We start from the raw sequence: 18,261 nt of genomic DNA, 5'->3' as shown, positions 1-18,261 counted from the left end.
GATGCTGTGGTAGCAGCGACAAGGAATCCATGGCCTCAAAGGTTGTCAGCCATCCGGCTTTATTGGCATTCTGTCATGGCCACCCCCAAGGGTGAAGGGGGGGACCACTGTGGGCTGGGTGGGGTACCGCTTGGGGTGGGGTGGGCTGCTGTGGGCTGGAGGAGGACCCCTGTGTGTGTGGTGGGGGGCTTACCTTCTGTCTTTCTGTCACCTAAACTGGTGTCAGATCTTTTGTTTATTAAATTTTTTTCTTTTTTTAAAAAAATTAATTTATTTTTTGGCTGCATTGGGTCTTCGTTGCTGCGCGTGGGCTTTCTCTAGCTGCGGCGAGCGGGGGCTACTCTTGGTTGCGGTGCACAGGCTTCTCACTGTGGTGGCTTCTCTTGTTGTGGAACATGGGCCCTAGAGCACATGGGCTTCAGTAGTTGTGGCACGCGGGCTCTAGAGCACAGGCTCGGTAGTTGTGTCACGTGGGCTTAGTTGCTCTGAGGCATGTGGGATCTTCCCAGACCAGGGCTTGAACCTGTGTCCCCTGCATTGGCAGGCAGGTTCTTAACCACTGTGCTGCCAGGGAAGTCCTTTTTTTTTTGGTAGTTCATATTTATTTTTTTATTGAAGTATAGTTGATTTACACTGTTGTATTAATTTCTGCTGTGCAGCAAAGTGATTTGCTTATACATGTACATACATTCTTTTTTTTAAATATTCTTTTCCATTATGGTTTATCATAGGATATTGACTATAGTCCCCTGTGCTATACAGTAGGACCTTGTTTATCCATTCTGTGTATAATAGCTTACATCTGCTAACCGCAACCTCCTACTCCATCCCTCCCCCAACCCCCTCTCCCCTGGTAACCCCAAGTCTGCTCTCTGTGTTTGTGAATCTGTTTCTGTTTTGTAGATAGGTTCATTTGTGTCATCTTTTAGATTCCACATATAAGTGATGTCATGCTAATTTTCTCTGTATCATTCCAGTTTTAGTATATGTACTGCTGAAGTGAGCACACAGGTCGTTTTAATGTTTACTCTTCTTTGATTTGTCCTTCTCTCTTCTCTGATCCACGTTCCACGTAGGAATGGTTTCTAAATGGAGTAAATGTGTTTGATGTTGAGAAGGATCAGTGCCCCCTGAATAGTGGAAAAGTGTGGAACCATATTTTAAAGTGTTGTATTGTCTTTTTTAATGATCGTGAGGATCATGTGTGTTCATTATGGACATTTGGGACAGTGACATAAAGAAGAAGCTAAGGAAACCTGGAATCTTGCTGCCTGGAGATCAGCCCTGTTGATGTTGTGGCACATGGGGGTCGTGAGCATGAGTGATCTGGGGCTCTCTCAGTGTGATGCATGGGCTGGCTATGCAGTCCAACTCCTGGGCTGTCCCTCTATGCCTCAGTTCCCCGCCTCTCAAGGTTAGTTGGACAAGGGCCTGGCCCAGAGTGAGTACTGATTGTCACTGGTTTCAGCACACGAGCCATTGACTAAGTATAGTGTACTTGGGGGTTCTGAGTGTCCTCCTGTCATTTAATATTATTTCGGGTGGCAGTTTGAGTTGCATTGAATGGTTCTGTTGTATTTAATCACCTCCCATTCCCCCTCCCCGTTATAGCAGGGCTTTGTTTCTGCTGTTACAAACCATGGTCGCAGCAGTGCGGCTCTCGTGACAACTTGGGGACACTCCCCGGGAGGCTCAGGCACACAGGATCAGGCCCGTCTGACTGCAGAGCTGCCCTCACCACTTTGTTACTTGCTCCTCCTGAGCCCATGGTGAGTGGCTTGAGTATAGACCAGTGCCTGCACTGTCTCCTCAGGACAGGTGCCTGGCAATGGACTTGCTAGTTCAGGGTCAGCTTGTAGGCGTTCTGCCCACAGCCCTGTGGGTGGGTCAAGGTGGGTCATGGCCACATGGCCTGCTGCATCAACACGCATGTCTGGGGATTTCGTTGAAAGTCAGGTTCTGTCCGTGTGATCTTCAGAAATGGCTCTCTTGTCCTTATTTTCAACATTCACATTTTTTCAACTTTCTTCATCCTCTCTTTCTCCTCTTTTTAGGTTGAGATGTTCGTATGATATATGTGAACTCCTTACGTGTATTTGCCATCCCATCTTTATCTATTATACCACATTTACGTCGTTTGTTATTTGCTTTAAAAGTTTAAGTGTATTGATCTACTGAGGTTTGAGATGCTTTATGCAGGAATATTTGCTAATCACTTCCTTTGAGCAGGTGATATGGCAGGAACTGCCCTGTACACCGAGGGAATAGGGCACAATCAGATGGAAGAGTAGGTGCTTCTTGTTTGCCTCAGTATTGCTTTGTGATTGTGTTAAGCATTTCAGAAGGTCCTGCCCTCAGGCAAGACTTTTCTGGCTAAAACAGTAACTTCCTTCTGTCTTGCCTTGTGTTTCTCTTGTGAGGAGAGTCCTTATCTTGGCTAAATATGCATCACAGTAATGGCTGTACCCACTTAGCCTGGACTGTGGGCTTCACATGTGCTGGGAACTTGTGTTTTCAGAGCACCTGGTGAGAGAGCGTCTGTTTCTGGCTTCTCGACAGCTGAGCCTTGGCTCTGAGCCACAGCACTGTGGGCAGTGGTGGCGGGGGTCTTGTTCATAGGGAGGATGCGTGGGAGGGCTCTTGGACCAGCACAGCCATGTGACTTTCTGTGGAAAGGGAGAGGGCTTCATGGATGCTCCCACTGTGGCAGGTGAGTGTGCTTCAGACACCTGGGGGAGAGTGTAACCAGGGGCCCACCCCAAACCGCACCGGATGCTGCTAAGATCCCGTTCCGTTATGCGCTGTGGAGACGAGCCCTGGCTGGGGTCTCCCAGTGTCTGTGGAGCAGGGGTCCTTCACCCTCCAAGGAAGGCCAGCATGCAAGTCTGAGTGGTTGGTGCTGTGGCTGGCAGTGCTGCCCAGAGGTCAGCTAAGGGCCTTTGGGACAGTTTTTCAGATGTCCTATGGGAACCGAAAACTACGTGTCTGTGGAACCAGATTTTCTGTCCATCATTTCCTCTCCCCCAGCAAATTCAACATATTTTTTTCTGAGCAAGTTGGACTGCATTCTTTAGGAAGGTATGATGGCTGTTTGTACTGGTGGATGAAGTAGAAGTTCTGTGGTGATGGCCACACCTGCTCCCGGGAAACCGGTACTTTCCTGGGCTCAGACTCTGGGCAAGCAGGTTCGTGGTCTGAGTGTTGGCTCCCCAGACAGCGCCATCATGTGCCCAGGCTCAGAGGCATCTCGGGAGACTCAGCCAAGTGTATCCCGGGAGATGTTATTCTAGGGCGTGTCGGGAGATTTGGCCCAGTGCATCCTGAGAGATATCATTCTAGTGCATCTCAGGAGACATGGCCCAGTGATCCTGGGAGACTTGGCCCCATGCAGTGATATTCCTTATGTGATGAGTTTGTTTTGAAATTAGTATAATTCATTACTTATCAAAACACATAGCTTCTGTGCTGGCTGTATGATGATTTTTTTGTGGATGCTGAAAAGTACACTGGGTTCCTCCTGACCTCTGGAGATGTGCATTTGTAAGCCTTGCAAGTGGGGACTTGGTGCTCTGAGGGTTAAGTCGTTTCTCTCACCTGGAGGCTGCTTTGTCCTTAGGCGATTGGTGTTAGACAAATGACATGCTGTCTAGAGAGAAGGGTATTTAAATTACATTGCTGGACTCTGGGTTGCCAAAAGGAAGCCCTCTGGGGAATCTTATATATTTGACATGTATTTGCAGTGTGTAATTGGAACCGTGAGAAAGGTCTTTGTTCAGTGCTATTGAAGAGTTTTCTGTATTTTAAACCTGTTGGATCTGGAAAGAGTTGTTAGTTTTTGAATTCTTTTCTCTGATAATGACTTCTTAGAAAAGTTTAGGGCAAAGACTATTTCTACGTCATATACCACCTCCTCCCCCAAAGCTCTGTGATTGCTCAGTACCCTGCATGGACTGGGGCTGGTCTGTCTCTTGTCTTCCTGTCCCTGGATATCAGAGCTGGAAGCCCAGAGCATACTTTCGCACAGAAGAGGCTGGTGAAGGCCTGAGAGGTCGGGGGCAGCCATGGGCCTTGCCCAGGAGCAGCAGAAGCAGGCCCGACCCCATCCTTCTATCCCTGGGGCATGATACTTACTACCACCTTGGGATGAATTGGAGCCGAGAGCCCCACTTTCCAGTTTTCTTGTTGAAGAAATCCATCATCTTGCTTTCTCTCCTTCTGAGCTATTTTACTTTATGAAAATCAAATTCCTTTCCAGTGACTGTGAGGCAGGTGTCCCACCGTTGCTGTCAGTGGCTGCATAGTCCCCTCTCTCAGACCCCAGTCCAGCAGCGAGGCCTGTGTTCGTTCCTGGCAGCACTTCTTCACCTGCACTTGGATCTCAGCCACTGATGTTTGTGGCAGGTGTTATAAATGGGTCACTGAAGCTCTCGAGAGAAAGATTTTGAAACTGCCCGTGCCAAGGACTGGGTTGGGACTTGCCAGGGAGGCTTTGCCAGGCAGCTACAGCAGCATGGCCACATGGGTGGGCAGGGCTGGCAGTGAGACCCTGAGGCCCAGGCGGGCTTGGGTCTCTACTTCTCTGACCTAGCTCTGTGGGAGGATGCAGGAGGACACAGGGAAGTCCGGCGCCTTCATGTCGTTGGAGGGCCAGGCAGCTACCCAAGGACATCACATGCATATGTATGGGTGCCGGGGACCAAAGTTGGGGTTTGTGGGGGTCACCTTGCCACACAGAACTCAGAGCCCACGTTTCTCACCGATCTTTTCTCTCTCAAGTAGGGTTGAGCCCGAGTGCAGCATACGGCTCCCACTGCCCTCTCACAAACTGACCACCTTCCATTCCTTGAGACAGAGAAGTGGATGGGCTGGGGAGCAGAGCCAAGGAGTCTGTGGAGCGAGTGAAGACTGGCACCTGGAGCCACACATGGGTGGTGGGTGCACAGGTCCTGACCCTTGAGACAGAGCAGTGGGCCAGATGAGCCTATGGTTGGACCTCCTAGTCTGCCGATTTTCCCACCAATAAATGCCAGTCAGCCATGCGGGGGTCTATGTTGTGCTGAGGCAGACGTCTATCAGTGGGTACAGATGACAGTGCGTGTCCTTTTCCTCGTGACTGGTCGACCTCGCGAGCCATCTCACAATTACTTGGGGTCAGGCTCCCCCAGCCACTCAGGGGCCTCAGAGGCAAGCAGGTTGAGAGTGGGGCCGTGTCCCTGTGGAGGTGGACTTCTCCCTGGGGGCCCTGAGCATTTCTCAGTGTAGTAGTTGGGTACGACGTCCACCTGAAGTAGAAGTGGACAGTACTGACCGCTGTCATTCATAGTTGTCTATTTTGAAATTGATTTTGTCCAATGGACGGATAAATTGGGACTCAGCAGTTAGCATCCAGATTTCCCTCAGGCTATAGAGTTGCTGAACAATCTTCCCCGGAAGTGTCTGGGCAGCTGGGTAAAGTGGCGGTTTTAGAGAATCTGGGGCGGCAGTGACAGTGAGTTTATGCGATGCTTCCCCTCAAGGTGCCACAGCCTGTTAGTTTTGACATGCGTTGGGCCATGAATGGGCTACGCTCTTAACACAGAGAGTGAATATGAACAACACTAGAAAACTAGGAGTAATTCCAGGTAAACTAGAACTTTTCCAGGTAAGACAAATGAAGACCAATTTGAAGCATTACAGATTTGGTTTAGTTCAAGTTTGGATAATAATTTTAAAATCGCGAATTAGATTTAACTACTTTATCTGAAACAGTTGTGGTAGTGTCCTCTGGTTTGGTTTGGCATTTATACATGCTCCATGAGTCTTTTTATTTTTTATTTTATTTTATTGAAGTATAGTTGATTTATAATGTCATGTTAGTTTCAGGTGTACAGCCCAGTGATTCAGATATATATATACATTCTTTTTCAGATTCTTTTCCCCTAAAAGTTATTACAAAATATTGAGCATAGTTCCCTGTGCTATACGGTAGATAACTTTGTTGGTTATCTGTTTTATATAAAGTAGTGTGTATATGTTAATCCCAAGCTCCTAATTTGTCCCTCCCTCCTTTCCCCTTCGGTAGCCATAAGTTTGTTTTCTATGTCCGTGGGTCTATTTCTGTTTTGTAAATAAGTTCATTTGTACTATTTTTCAGATTCCACATGTAAGTGATATCATATATTTGTCTTTCTGTGTCTGACTTACTTCACTTTATATGATCATCTCTAGGCCCATCCATGTTGCTGCCAGTGGCATTATTGCATTCTTTTTTATGACTGAGTAGTATTCCATTGTGTATATGTACACTACCTCTTCTTTATTCATTCATCTGATGTTGGACATTAAGATGGCTTCTGTGTTTTGGCTGTTATAAATAGTGCTTCAGTGAACATTGGGTATACATGCTCTGTGAGTCTTAACTGTATGCTTCAGTTTTAGGAGGTGGACACAGAGGGACAGGTACTCTTTCAGAAAGCTGAGCTTAGTTCCTGGTGTGCTGACTGGTGGAGGCAGACCCTTGTTAGCTTCAGTGGCTCCTGCTCAGGGAAGTTTGCCTGGTGCTCCCAGGGTATGATGCCAGGCAGAGAGGGCTCCGAGGGCTTTGCAGGTGAGAGGGGTGGCATGCACCTGGTTGTGGCCAAGAGAGATGCGAGGCCAGTGGGGAATTGGTGTAGTGGCCCTGGGGCACTCACGAGAGGGAGCCATGGACAGCTTGGGCTCTGCTCTGTGGAGGTGAGTCACTAGGCTGACCAGAGGCTGAGGCTGATAGTGGTTCAGCAGTGATGGAGGGGCTGGGCAGGGAGATGCTGGAGCAGAGTGAAGGGGTCCTCTGCAGAGGTGTGGCTGCTATGGGTGGGGCAGGCCTTGACTGGACACAGGGAAACAAGGAGGGGCAGCCCTGGGATGACCACTGTGCCCTGAACTGTGCCCCAGAGGGGCATGGGCCACTGGCTGACATGGGATGTGTGGGTGAGATGGGCTTTGTTTCAGACGTTGTGGAATTTGAGGGGCCTTTGCATATCCCGTGTGGAGTGTTGTACTGCCATTGGGTTGAAGACATGAGAACTTGGCAAGAGAGTGGCTCCATGTTTAGAGTCCTCAGCCTGCACAGAGGAGGAATAAGGCCAGCTCCAGGCATGAGTGACCTTGGTGTCCACAGCGTGGGTGCCCGGCCAAAACTTTGAGTGCAGGTGCCCTTGCAGTGCTGCTAACGTTGAGGAAACATGTTCTTGAGGTCCTCAGTCCTGGTTGAGATGCATATAACTGATAACACAATGTCTGAGATTTTTATTTTGGAGTACATTTATTTTGTGTAATTTCAAGTAAATTTATGTGAACATTTACAAATCTTATTAAAAGTAATCATCATACGTATACAAAATAAATGGTACAGAATCAAATCTATTTTTTGTTGCTCTCTATGGAGAATCAAAAGTCTTTAGATGCAAAAGGCAGAGGGGACATTTGTATATAATATTCATAGTTCTGCCATTGTTTCTTTTGATTCTTTGCCTAAGACTGTTTCTAGGTACATTTCTTTGGAAGATAACTTCTGTGATGATAGTTGCATGTGCAAATAATTGGTGCTTCATTTTTCTTAAATCCGTACCTTGAGTGTCTTTTCTCAGACTGCAGATTACAGCAGAGAGAGAAGATAGAGAAGAGAGAATTGAGGTGCCTAGACCCAGGGGAGATCCCAGTCCAGATGTGCCTGAGAGGGTGGGACTGCCGCAGGGAGGGCTGGTCCCCTCTGGCTGTGCCTTTGGTCACTTGGTGCATTTTGTGACCCTATCCGTCTCACCGCTGGCTCTCTGGCTCTTTCTTTGTTCGCTTTGTTTAGTGGTTGATCTCCCCTGCTGTCTTATGCATCGACCTTCACACGCTCACACCAGTTCATGCACGTGAGAATCGTGCATGAGTTGTCTGGGCACCACCTGCCCCACATGGGACGCTACCATGTTCCAGTTCTACCCTGGACATCTCTCGCTGTGTCTGCAACATGTGGCCTGAGGGGTGGTGCCTCTGAGACAGGGAGACTCTGGCCGTGTGCACAGATAGAAGAATGTGCTCCCACCCCTGGCCTCTCGGGGGGCGTGGGCTCTGTACCTGCCCGTCCACTGTTGTGCTCGGTGGCCCAGTGTTGGATGGTGATCCACGGAAGCGGTTCTGCCCTGGTTGCCCGGGAGCTGGCATGTGCGGCCACGCCATCTTCTCAGAACAGATACTCATTTTCACTTTATTTTTATTTATTTATTTTTTATTTTTGCGGTACGCGGGCCTCTCACTGTTGTGGCCTCTCCCGTTGCGGAGCACAGGCTCCGGATGCGCAGGCTCAGCGGCCACGGCTCACGGTCCCAGCCGCTCTGCGGCATGTGGGATCTTCCCGGATCGGGGCACGAACCCGTGTCCCCTGCATCGGCAGGCGGACTCTCAACGACTGTGCCACCAGGGAAGCCTTCATTTTCACTTTTAATACTTCTCTAAACACCGTGGGAGCTGTTCAGTGTGCTTTATGGCAGCATCGTTGTGTGTTTTGAATCAGTAGATTGAACTGGTGTTCAGTCTTCAGCATGTTCTTTCAGAGAATTTCATTGAGTGTGATTTAAAAAAATTAATACTCTACCTTTGAATTGTTAGTTAAAAATTTTCTGAGGGTTATTTCTATTACATTTTACTATTATAATCATTTTAAGAGGCTTTAAACAATTGTTCATTTATAAAATTAATTCAGTACCTTTATACTTTTAAAACCCTATGCATGAGTGTTTTGTATTTTCTTTTTTTTTTTTTTTTTTTTTTTTTTTTATTTTATTTATTCATTTATTTATTTTTGGCTGTGTTGGGTCTTCGTTTCTGTGCGAGGGCTTTCTCTAGTTGTGGCAAGCGGGGGCCACTCTTCATCGCGGTGCGCGGGCCTCTCACTGTCGCAGCCTCTCTTGCTGCAGAGCACAGGCTCCATACGCGCAGAGCTCAGTATTTGTAGCTCACGGGCCCAGCTGCTCCGTGGCACGTGGGATCTTCCCAGACCAGGGCTTGAACCCATGTCCCCTGCATTGGCAGGCAGACTCTCAACCACTGCGCCACCAGGGAAGCCCTGTATTTTCTTTTTAAGTACATGTCTCTAATAAGCAAACCTTCCCCAAGTACTTGAAATACATGAATCTGATAAATTTCATAGGTAAATACAGCACAATTTCAGCTCCCTTAAACACTACAGTGCTTTTACCATGGGTCTTAAATTCTCTCATCTCTTTATAAAATCACAAATTACATGTGCACTATTAAAAACTCAGTGAGACATTTTAAAATGGAACCAGAAGGACAATCTGTATGTACTTCAAATTACTTTAAATATCACAGGTGTTTTAGGTAAGTAAATGTATCTGGGTTTTCCCTGAAGTTAGCACAGAATGACCATGGGCTTTGCTTTGTCACCCTAGTTCTTAGCCCTAAAGCTCGGTGAGGTCCCAGATGCCCTCTGAGCAGAGCTAGGACACCTGTGTAACGGGGTCTCCTCCCTCCGAGCTTGCTCACCAGCTGGTAACTGCTTTGCGGCTGAATTAGAAGCCCGTCTATCGTTCGTGGTCCCCTTGGCAGCGGGACTCCAGGGTCCGGTGTCCTCTGGATCAGATACTCTTTCCTCATCAGAAGGTGTCCCAGGTGGTGCTGCTCACCCTCCTCTTGCTCCCGTGAAATGCCAGCCCTTTCCCTTGCTGCTGGTGGCCTCTGTGTCCCTTTGTGTCTCCTTGGGCCCGGCAGCGTCCCTTTGGTGGGCCCCGCAGGCATGTCCGTGCCGTTCTCTAGGAGTTTTGGGGCAACTTTTGAGAAATGTTTTCACCTGAGTTGAGCTGGTAGACTTGTGTTTTCCTTGCAGATGCCCTTTCTGAGCAGGTCGTGAGTTTCAGAGTGACTTTGGGTGGGACCATGTGTGTTGCTCACACCTGCCTCTCTGGGGCTGAGGTGCCAGCAGGGTTGTGGTACAGTAGGTGCAGCGTCTGTGGAGCTGAGTGCTGCTTTGGCTGCATCACGGTCTCTGTCTCCCATGTGCAGTTGTCACCGTGATCCTGAAGGCGCTGACATACGAGGAGAAGCGGGGCGCCTGCAGCGTGGGCTCCAACGTCAGGGACGCTGCCTGCTATGTGTGCTGGGCCTTCGCACGGGCCTACGAGCCTCAGGAACTGAAGCCCTTCGTGGCCGCAATCTCAAGGTAAAGCCTGTTAAATGATTTTCCAGTCACTGTGGAGGAGTGACAGCATTGGCTCGCCTGCTTCACTGTCTGCACCTGTGCAGTGAAAACCAGCTCAGCCTCACAAGGCTGGAAAAATACATTTCCCCTGGTTTCCTGGACAGAGCAGTGAGGGCAGCAGGCTGTGCCACCCGTGTGGGCCCGAGCCCTACTTCTAGGATCCTGTGTTTGTGCCCTGGAAGATTCAAAACAGATGTGTCCTCAGTATCGTGATGATGTGAGTTAATTTTTTCCCTGTCTCCTGTTGGACTGGAGTCCCTTTGACGTGAAAAGGGAGGTCAGGTCTCTGCTTCTAGTTGTTGATTAAGAAGCTGGAGGAGGTGGCCAAGCATGGCGGCAGCCTCTGGGTTAGTCATGGTAGTAACACTGATCCGATGGCTTTTCCTAGGAGATGGATTGCAACCTTGTTCTCAGGTCCTGGAGGCCGCCTGCCACGAAGGAGGTGCCGTGAAAAGAGCGGGAGACCCCGCCAGGTCTCAAAGCATCCACACGGCAACTCTGTCCTGACATCATACTCTTCCGGTCCGCGCATCGGGTCCCTCCCACCTTCTGAGCGCCAGCTGGGCCTGGGGGAAAGCCGTGGAGGGCGTGGGCCACTCGAGGGTCCGGAGAGGGTCCTCAGACCTGTTTACTGCTCCGGATGCGTGGCCAGGCTGTATTTCTCAGTCTTTACCCTCGTGTGAAGGAGGAGCCTGCAGAGCAGCTTGAGGATTCTGACCCCTGCTTAGGGAGACGCACTGCTTCCCAGGAGGTTGTAAAGGTGTCTGACCCCTTCCGGTCCTGTCCATCCTTGGGAGGGGACGGGTGGGGTGGGAGGGCAGTAGGCTTGTGGAGGTACCGTGGCCTGAGGCCTGGCTGCGGAGACCAGGCTGCCTGTGCCTTTGTCCCTTGTTCCTGCCCTCGGGCGTGCGTTCCCCACTCTCTCATTGCTCTGCAAACAGTGAGATCGTTTGCTGTTTAATGCAGCTTCAGGGAAGGCGCTGCCTACTGCTTTCTTGTTCTGCTCCTCCGCTTTTTGGAAGTTGCTTCTGTAACTAGAGAATGAAAGCAAAAAAGTGTGTTTTGCTCGTTGTTTACATCAGCAGTCACAGGATGATGAACCCTTAGTTGGGCGCTGTCTCACTCAGTGTCACGGCTTCTCACTCCTCCAAGGATGCTTGCCTGGAGCTAAGCCAGACCTGGCTCTGCAAATGCCACACTGCCTCTGCCAGAAGCAGATGTGGGGGAATCTGGCTCCAAATGGTCATTCCCATTTCAGAGTTAAATCATCCCGACAAGGCTTCTTTTTTCAGTTTAACCTTTGTGGCTGAGAGCTTGGAAGGTTGCAGGAACCTGGGCCCCTGCTTTCTCCAGAGGCTCTCTTTGGTTCAGCCCAATGGGAGAAGCATTGCCAAGGGCTGAAGGGTCAGTAGAGGCATTGGGCCCAGAGGTGGGCAGCCACCACTCACCACGTCCTCTGCTTCGGGGAGCAGCTTCTCATTGCCCCGTAGGTGAGAACATCAGAGTCACAAGACCTCGTCACCAACTTGGAGAGAAATAGGGTCCTGAGTCCTGCTGTCCCTGCTGGCATACGTGGGCCAGAGAGCAGGGTTCTGTGCAGGCCCTGGGCTTGGGAAGGGAGCCTCTTTCACCCAAAAGCAGATGCCATTGCAATGCTAATCTCAGCAGTGGTTTTGTAATGCAGAGTACCAGCCGGTGAGTAGAAGTGCTGGTAAATGTTAAGCCTGGCCCTTGCTCACATGGCATGACTGTCAGTGTGGATTCCTGGCTTGGGCAGCCCTTCGCATACTCCTGTCCAATTTTCCTGGAGGCTGAAGGGGCACCGGCACATCTTACTTCAGGGTGATGCCCCGTTATTCAGAAAAGGAAAGACCCCCTTTGGTGAGAGGGTTACTTCCTGGAGCTGGCGCCTGTTGGGAGAGGGCTTTGAAGAGACCAGCGACCCCGCTGAGTGGAGGCCTGTGCAGCCCACCTGTTGGACGAGGGTGATGCAGGTCTGCTTGCAGCTGAGGGGTGGGCTGAGCCCTACTGTGGGGCCCCCGAGGGAACTGGAATGTGGGGGGGACAGAGTGCAGGTGGGTGGTTAGGACACCGAGCTTTCTGAGCTGGGACTCATTTTAAATAGGGACAGATCACAGCTGCGTGTACTGGTGGCAGCGTCCGTCCGCAGAAACTCATGTGGTTCACCTGGGGCCTTTGATCTCCGTGGAGGCTGAATTTCCCTGACGTCTTGGATATGCCCAAGCAATCACTGATGAGTTTACACACGCTGAAACCACCAGCTTGCAGGGGAGCCCAGAGACTCCTGCTTCACAGCCCTCCTAATTTACCCTGGAGTTAGTGCCTCATGGAGTTTCTGCTCAGAAAGGCCCCTCTTGTCCCCTTCCCCTGTGCCCATCCCAGGACTGGATCAGCAAGTGCCCGTTGGAGCCATGCCCGGCAGCTTTCTCAGTCCAGTTTGGCAGGTTCCGAGGGAGCCTGTGCTCCAGCCTTTCCTGGTCCATCTAGACAGCAGACCCGGGGGGTGGAGCGGGCAGGCTGGAGGGTGAGTCACAGTGCCAGGTGAGTCTGCAGGACGCTGCTGGCGCTCGCTTCCCTGCCCCAGGAGTATCGGTTGGGGTGTGTCCTTTGAGATCAGCCTCCCGTGGTTTGTAATAAGTGACCACATTTTAATTGTCAGCTTTTAAGCCTGTTCATCCTGACACATGATAAAATCTTGATATCTTTATACTTTCACAAACTCATCAGTAGATCCTGCAAAAGTAGACAGTTGCGATCAAACTGTAATTCTGTAAATGAACTAGAAACATCTGATGAAAAGAATCAGGTGGTGGTAATAACGGGCAGGGCTGGGCTCAGCCCATACAAAGGAAGAGGTCAGAGTGTGGCCAGCCACCAGCTCAGTGAGCCGTGCAGGGAAGGAACGCTCACCTTCCTAAAGGAACTGCTCCGGCCTGCTCCCCTTCCTAAAGGGGAACTGTTTTTCCCCCTCACCTGTGAATATGTGCTTACCCTCTCTGTTTTGTAAATACCAAAAAGGAAGTTTTTAGGTCATTTTAATCATGGTTTGAATTAGTGTTGGTCGATTTTGAAAACCTGTATTTGCTAAGCGTTATATTCAGATAAAATAAGAGATGGAATAATTATTTTGTGGATAAGTACATAGGGCTTCCTGAAAAGCCAGGTGTAATTTAGGGAGAAAGAAACACATAAAATTAAAATGGTAGAGGATGGTTGTGCATTATCTAGAAAGTACCATCTCACCAGTAATCAAAAGCTAATTTGCAAGAAAAGGAAAAAATATCCCTGTTGCCAGCATGTGTGTTGGTTGTCACCTTCTAGCGATTTCCTCACCTGAAACTCTTTTGTAAGCCGAGCTCCTGTTGACATCAACCCTGCAGGGCCCCTCCCACACCAGGGGCAGTGCCCGACTCAGCCTCGCGGAGCGAGCTGGGCGAGCAGGGCAGCGTGGGCAGTGCCTGGGGATTGGCTCCCAGATCTCTTCCTCGAGGGCAAGATTGTTCTGAAAAATCAGGAAATGGCAAGCATTGCTCAAAGCTACGTCTTGTTCCCACTCAGCATTTCTTGATGACAGACTCCAGGGGGAAAATAACCTTCCTGTTTTTCGAGAAAAGTTAAGTGGCAATTATTGACCAGAGTGTTCCCCCCTGTCCACCTGGTAGGTCTCCCCTCAGACTCCATTTTAGCTCTGCTGCGAATGGAAAGCACTTTAAAGACGTCTTGTGTTTCGCCGTTGTGTCAGCTGGTATGAGCTTTGATTCTTCTGATTTAGAGAAAGCCACAGGTGCGTCTTGTAATTTTTTTTTTTTTTTTTTGTGGTACGTGGGCCTCTCACCGTTGTGGCCTCTCCCGTTGTGGAGCACGGGCTCCGTACGCGCAGGCTCAGCGGCCATGGCTCACGGGCCCAGCCGCTCCGCGGCATGCGGGATCCTCCCGGACCGGGGCACGAACCCGTGTCCCCTGCATCAGCAGGCGGACTCTCAACCACTGCGCCACCAGGGAAGCCCACATCTTGTAATTTATTCCAAAACCAATGTGACTTGAAACCTTTAGACAACACGGATGGGTAAGAAATTATTAGTCTGATATTTTAAAAAGTTTTTGACTTTGAAATGACAAGATTACTGTTACTTAAGGTAAAAAGTATATTTTGTATTTTATTGCTACAAAATATTACACAAACTAACAACAATTGAGTTCGGGGTGAGATCTGCTTTTTGCTGTACCTGCTAAAACCAGGTGCCTGGAGCTCGGAGCAGGTCCAGGCACGCAGCTCCCCTGACTCGGACAAGAAAGAAAGTCCCTTTCTGTTTGACACAGACCATCTTTCTGTGTTGGGAAATCCTGGTGAAGTATTACTTGAACTCTCCCAGCGAAGGCAAACAGGTGAAGATACCTGAGAGTGTTCCAGCCCCAGTGGCTGTGGTCGGTGTGGTCCTTGCTGGCTACAGTCTGGCCCCTGCACCTCTCTCTGAAATTCTAAGTGAAAGCACATGACTCATGCTCAGCCCCATCCTGCTGAGGAAAACTTCACAGCACATGGGACATGGGGGCCCTGGGGGAGCTCTCATGTTGATATTTAACCAGTATTGTCATACCTACTTTTATTTGAAACATGCTAGTATTTCTAGATAAGCCAGTTTTGTTCTGAAAGTGTGAAATTAGAGTAATTTTCAAAATTGAGTCCAAATCAGAACAGTATTTAAAACCTGTTGCATTCATAGATATATACACAGTGGATTTGTTGAATTAAGTCTATATTTGACTAAGAGCTGTGCTTTTTAAGTGGTTTTGTTATATTTGTCCTACTGTGTTCTGTGAAGTTTGGTAAAATATGGATAAAGCAGCCAGTATTTGAAGCCATTTACTTGTGAATGCAGAAACAACCTGATGGAGGCGGTTGGGCCTGTCTCTAGTGCCCCAGGGTCAGGTTCTCAGGCTGTAGCCAACGCAAGCCCTTCAGAAGCTGGAGCCTCACCCTGCGTGTCTGAGTCGGTGGCCTGGCCCTGTGGCCCTTGTGAGCTCGGGGTCTGCTCCTGTGACCACAGGCAGGGTGTGTTCACCGTGACGGGACAGGAGGCTTGCGCCCAGAGGCAGACCACTGAGTGCCATTCAGGGGGGTTTCTGCTGGGCTCCCACGACACACAGTCTCTCCAGGAATCATTGCTGTGTGGCAAGTGACCACAGGGACCAAGCCAAGTGGGCTGGACCTTGCCACGCGGGCGCGGGAGGCCTACAGACCCACCTCAGGCTGAACACAGAGAGGGGCTGCAGGAGAACGTAAGCGGCGTCACCTGTGGTGGGGACGTCTGAGCTTGGCCTGGGCCCCGTCACCGCCAGGTAACTATGGGGGAGCGTGTGCTGGAAGAGTGAAGGAGGTAGAGCCCCTTCCCTGCAGCTGCCGACTGAGGTTCAGGGGAGGGGCTGGAAGGAGGTAGCACACACGACAAAGCTGGGAAGGACCCTTCGGCACAGGAGTTCATTAATGTTTTGGCTCAGTCACAGCGTAAGCGGACAGACTTGAAGCCATGCTGTCTCCGTTTGGCCCCACAGAGCAGGCCCCGCAGGCTGACCTGCACGGCGCGGCGATGGCACAGAGTGGAACTTGGACTTGGCTCAGTGGTCTCGGCTGCACCAAGGAGCTAGGTTGAAGTTGGGCCCAGCCTGCCCCGGGCAGGGCCAGAGTGTCCACAGCTGGAAGGCCTGATGGTCAGAGCAGTTTGATGCATAACTTAGTAGTGACCTTACAGGGGTTATGGTAGCCTGTAGGGTTAGGATGGCAGGTGATTTTAAGTTTCTTCTCTACGTTTTTTCCATTCTCTCCTCATTAATCAGTGTTCCATAATTTAAAAATTGTAATTTAGGATAAATAGATTGACAGGAAATTTCAAGAATTCCGTGTAAAATGTGGACTTTTGGTACAGAGGCATTATAGATATGTCAACATTTTTCTGGTGTCAGATGTTAAAGGAAAGCAGAAATTCTTGGTTAGCATCTTTTCCTAGAATACATATGATCTTATGGAGTTTTTCAAAAGGCTCTTATTGGGACTTCCCTGGTGGCACAGTGGTTAAGACTGTGCTCCCAATGCAGGGGGCCTGGCTTCAATCCCTGATTGGGGAGCTAGATTCCACACGCATGCTGCAACTAAGAGTTCGCATGCCATGCAACCTGACAACTAAGGAGCCCGCCTGCCACAGCTAAGACCCAGCACAACCAAATAAATAAATAAATATTAATAAAAAACAAAAGTAAAGAAGGCTCTAAACTAATATGCAAATATAATACTTAACTTTCCATCAATGATGAGAATACCTTTAGAATAAAACACCAAACATGTTTTTGTTAAGAACAGTAGTGTGTATACGTTAATCCCAAACTCCTGATTTATCCCTCCCCGCCTTTCCCCTTTGGTAACCATGTTTGTTTTATATGTCTGTGGGTCTGTTTCTCTTTTGTATGTAAGTTCACTAGTATCATTTTTTTTAGATTGCACGTATAAGCAATATCATATATTAGTTTTTAGCTTACTTTGTATGGTAATCTCTAGGTCCATCCATGTTGCTGCAAATGGCATTATACACACTACTATATATAAAATAAACAGCAAGAACCTACTGTATAGCACAGAGAACTATACTCAATATTTTTTAATAACCTGTAAGGGAAGAGAATCTGGAAAAGAATAGACACACACACACACACACACACGCACACATATAACTGAATCACTTTACACCTGAAAGTAACACAACATTATAAATCAACTATATACTTCAATTAAAAAAAAAAGAACAGTAGTTGTGTGATTTTTGGTTATTGAAAGATCACAGTATTAAATGTCTTGAGCAGTTTAATGATTTCTAAGATTTTGTTAACAAAAAAATTATGATGTTGAAATGGAATCGATTAATCTTTAACTGGTCCTGCTAAAGTTGATGAATTTCCTTTAGTGTTAAGCCCAGTATTTTAAAAAAAATCTCATTTTGGCTGTAGTTTATAATATAATAAAGAGTTGAGAGAGGAAAAGGGAATAACTTTCTGTTAATAGAGTTTTGCTGAAATTAACTTCAGCTTCAACTAGTAAAAGGACCCCAAATACTAACACTGGGTCTTGAAAAATCTTCAGATATTTAGTGGCTTTTCAAAAAAACTTTAAATTTTGAACTAACTTCAGGCTTAAAGAAGAATTGCAAAAATAATAGACGTTCCCATAAAAGCCCTTCACCAGCTTCCCTGAATATCGACCTCTTACAAAGGGGACCGAGGAATGAGCGTTGTGTGGGGCCAGTGGTTAAACCGCAGCTGCTCTTTGGTGACGTGCCTGCTGTCTTGGTGTCACATTTGGGGTGCGTCCCAAACTCACTGTGCCAGTTGAGGTCTGTAAAGTGACTTTTTAAAAAAATAAATAATAAACATTTTGGGGGTACTTTGAGACTCTGTAACTATCCAGTTTTCACACCCACCACCCATCGGGTACTGCGCTAGGCTAGCAATGGTGGTTCTTTCATAGGAAAACATGTCTCCTCTGCCTTTTGCTCCTTTGTTTACTTATGTCATTGTGGACCATGGGTTGTCTTCTAGCACTGTTGGTTATTTTGTTGCTCAGATTGCTCTGCCTTTGGCTGTTGGGAGCAATTTCAGGTTGGCTTCTGTGCCCTGTGTTCCCTGACCCCTTGCGCCTTTGTTTTTAATGGTTTCTCAATTTCTAGCATGACAGGATGCCCCAGGCTTTTCTTTTTCCCTCAACCCAGCCCTGGAGTCAACCACCTCTAGGAGTCTGTGTTCCTCATAGTGGAGAGTAGTATTTAGAATCCAGGACCTGGATTCCACTCCCATTCCCACAGTGTTATCCTTTGCACCTCCGGCCTGGCTAACTGCGTGGACACCTGCGATTCCAGCCCAGCGCCGGGTCCCCTGGCCTCCTGTGAGCAGTGCTGCTTCATCCTGGCTCCCTACTCTGCGGCATCCACATGCAGTTGTTTCAGAACTGCTAACCCTCCCCCGTGAGAAAC

The 18,261-nt window shown here is 48.7% G+C and overlaps 1 protein-coding gene across 3 annotated transcripts in view; it reads left to right on the top strand.

Moving 5' to 3' along the window:
* The window catches only part of TBCD (tubulin folding cofactor D), a 177,890-nt gene that overhangs the window by 91,704 nt on the left and 67,925 nt on the right, over window positions 1-18,261 (top strand). For all 3 annotated transcript variants that reach the window (XM_032616855.1, XM_032616853.1, XM_032616854.1), the window contains one exon: window positions 10,030-10,186. In XM_032616855.1, the coding sequence (XP_032472746.1) occupies window positions 10,030-10,186 (157 nt within the window). The remainder of the gene's footprint in view (window positions 1-10,029; window positions 10,187-18,261) is intronic.

Source organism: Phocoena sinus, chromosome 20, assembly GCF_008692025.1.
Source record: "Phocoena sinus isolate mPhoSin1 chromosome 20, mPhoSin1.pri, whole genome shotgun sequence".
NCBI classification, from domain to species: domain Eukaryota; kingdom Metazoa; phylum Chordata; class Mammalia; order Artiodactyla; family Phocoenidae; genus Phocoena; species Phocoena sinus.
Note: the sequence above shows the minus strand (reverse complement) of the source record. Positions and strands in the feature narration are given on the sequence as shown.